Source organism: Rhagoletis pomonella, unplaced genomic scaffold (genome assembly GCF_013731165.1).
Source record: "Rhagoletis pomonella isolate Grant_MI unplaced genomic scaffold, Rhpom_1.0 Rhpom_scaffold_25899, whole genome shotgun sequence".
NCBI classification, from domain to species: domain Eukaryota; kingdom Metazoa; phylum Arthropoda; class Insecta; order Diptera; family Tephritidae; genus Rhagoletis; species Rhagoletis pomonella.
This window is the reverse complement of record NW_023484352.1, coordinates 1-1538: the sequence shown is the minus strand read 5'-3', so window position 1 is coordinate 1538 and position 1538 is coordinate 1. Positions and strand designations below refer to the sequence as shown.

Sequence of the window (1538 nt, the reverse complement as noted above, 5' to 3'; positions counted from 1 at the left end):
GTATGATTTTGTTTTAAGTATGATCCATATTTTTATAATAAAAAAAATAAACGAATTTAAGCTTCCAAAATATTGCGAATATTTAAAAAATGAATGGTGTATGCAGACTTCTGCTGTAAAGTGTTAAGTAAAACTTAACTTAAAACTAATATTTACATTTCTTAAAACCTAAACTATTAATATTATTTATGAGTTGCCGAGAGTACTCGCGAGTCGGTTAAAACCCTCGGCACAGGCTTTCATACCTTCGCTAAGGACGGTCATAGACTGCGCCATTGCAAGCGTCGCCTCCGTCTGCCTTGCGGTATTTTCAGCCAGCATCTATTGACAAAAAGTATATATTAATACGATTTATGTAAAACATATCTAATAATAATTGCTTCTCACCTTCAAAACATCCGTTTGTCTGGAAGAGTTTTCAGCCAGCATCTATTGATAAAAAGTATATATTAACACGATGTTTTTAAAATATAATCAGCCCTATCGCCGATTTCATGTGAATAAATTGTGCCCATTATTTAACATGCAAAACAAAAACAAATTGGGAACAATTGTTTTTGTTCTGCTTTATAATTTTTGGGAATATTTGTTCACGTTAAATTCGCGATAGGACCTAGTACCTAATACAAGTCGACAACATAGTTTCATATGTAAGACTTTACGCTGAACCCAAATATTAAGGCAAAATAATATAAGAATGTATAACAATTTTTGAAATATAGCCAAATTTAGGTTTTTTTAGATCTGAAAAAATTTCTCTGAAGTTATTGCATTTTTTTTTGGATATAGTCAATCTGCAATCTCTTTTAGATTTAGGTAATATTATAGACAATCGCAAATTTATAGACTTTACTAAATTTAAAGACATTTCAGATTGCAAAAACGTATAAGAACTTTTTTCAGATCTCAAAAAAAAAAAAAATTTGGCTATATGTAAAATCTGTTTACATTCTTGTATTATTTTGCCTTAATATTCGGGTTCAGCGAAAAGTTTTACATATGAAATTATGGTCAAATGCCATAAGTTGAAATTTTTATTTTTTATTTCTGTAAACTTGATTTCTCACCTTCATGGCATCTGCTTGCTTCTCAGCGACTTCCAGAAATTTTTTCTGGACATCGCTCTCTTCCTCCGCCCGCTTCCTCTTCAAAGCCCTACGCGGTGTTTGCGCAGGAGTTTTAGGTGTGCTGACCTGCACCTCGCTGTCTTCTCCAAACACTGACGCCGGCGTCACCGCATGGAAGACAATATCCTCCCCATCCTCCATGACCAATTGAAGCTCCTAATAGTTTAAAAGTAAATTAAAAAAGTATTAAATAATAATAGAAATAATTGTATAAGCTCACCTCTTCCAATGGCACATTGTCAGGAACCGCTTCGTGACCCTCGATGTAGTTGATCCCAATCAGATCAATTACCCGCCTCTCCATCTCCGTTAAAGGCGGCTGGTCGATGGGCCTGTTGCCTGTTAGAGCCTGCTGCCTCTTCCGGTCACGTACACGTACGCTTGTGCGGCTTTTTAAGTCGCGCCAGACCT

General features: G+C 35.3%; 1 protein-coding gene across 1 annotated transcript; it reads right to left on the bottom strand.

The window, feature by feature from the left end:
* Positions 1-36: 36 nt before the first annotated feature.
* On the bottom strand, positions 37-1501 carry LOC118732719. The gene is made up of 4 exons (XM_036461837.1): positions 1348-1501; positions 1068-1283; positions 388-429; positions 37-321 (listed from the first exon to the last, which is right to left on the bottom strand). Exons 1-4 carry the CDS (start codon positions 1429-1431, stop codon positions 187-189), a joined length of 477 nt encoding a protein of 158 aa, XP_036317730.1. The 5' UTR covers positions 1432-1501; the 3' UTR covers positions 37-186.
* Positions 1502-1538: the final 37 nt, after the last annotated feature.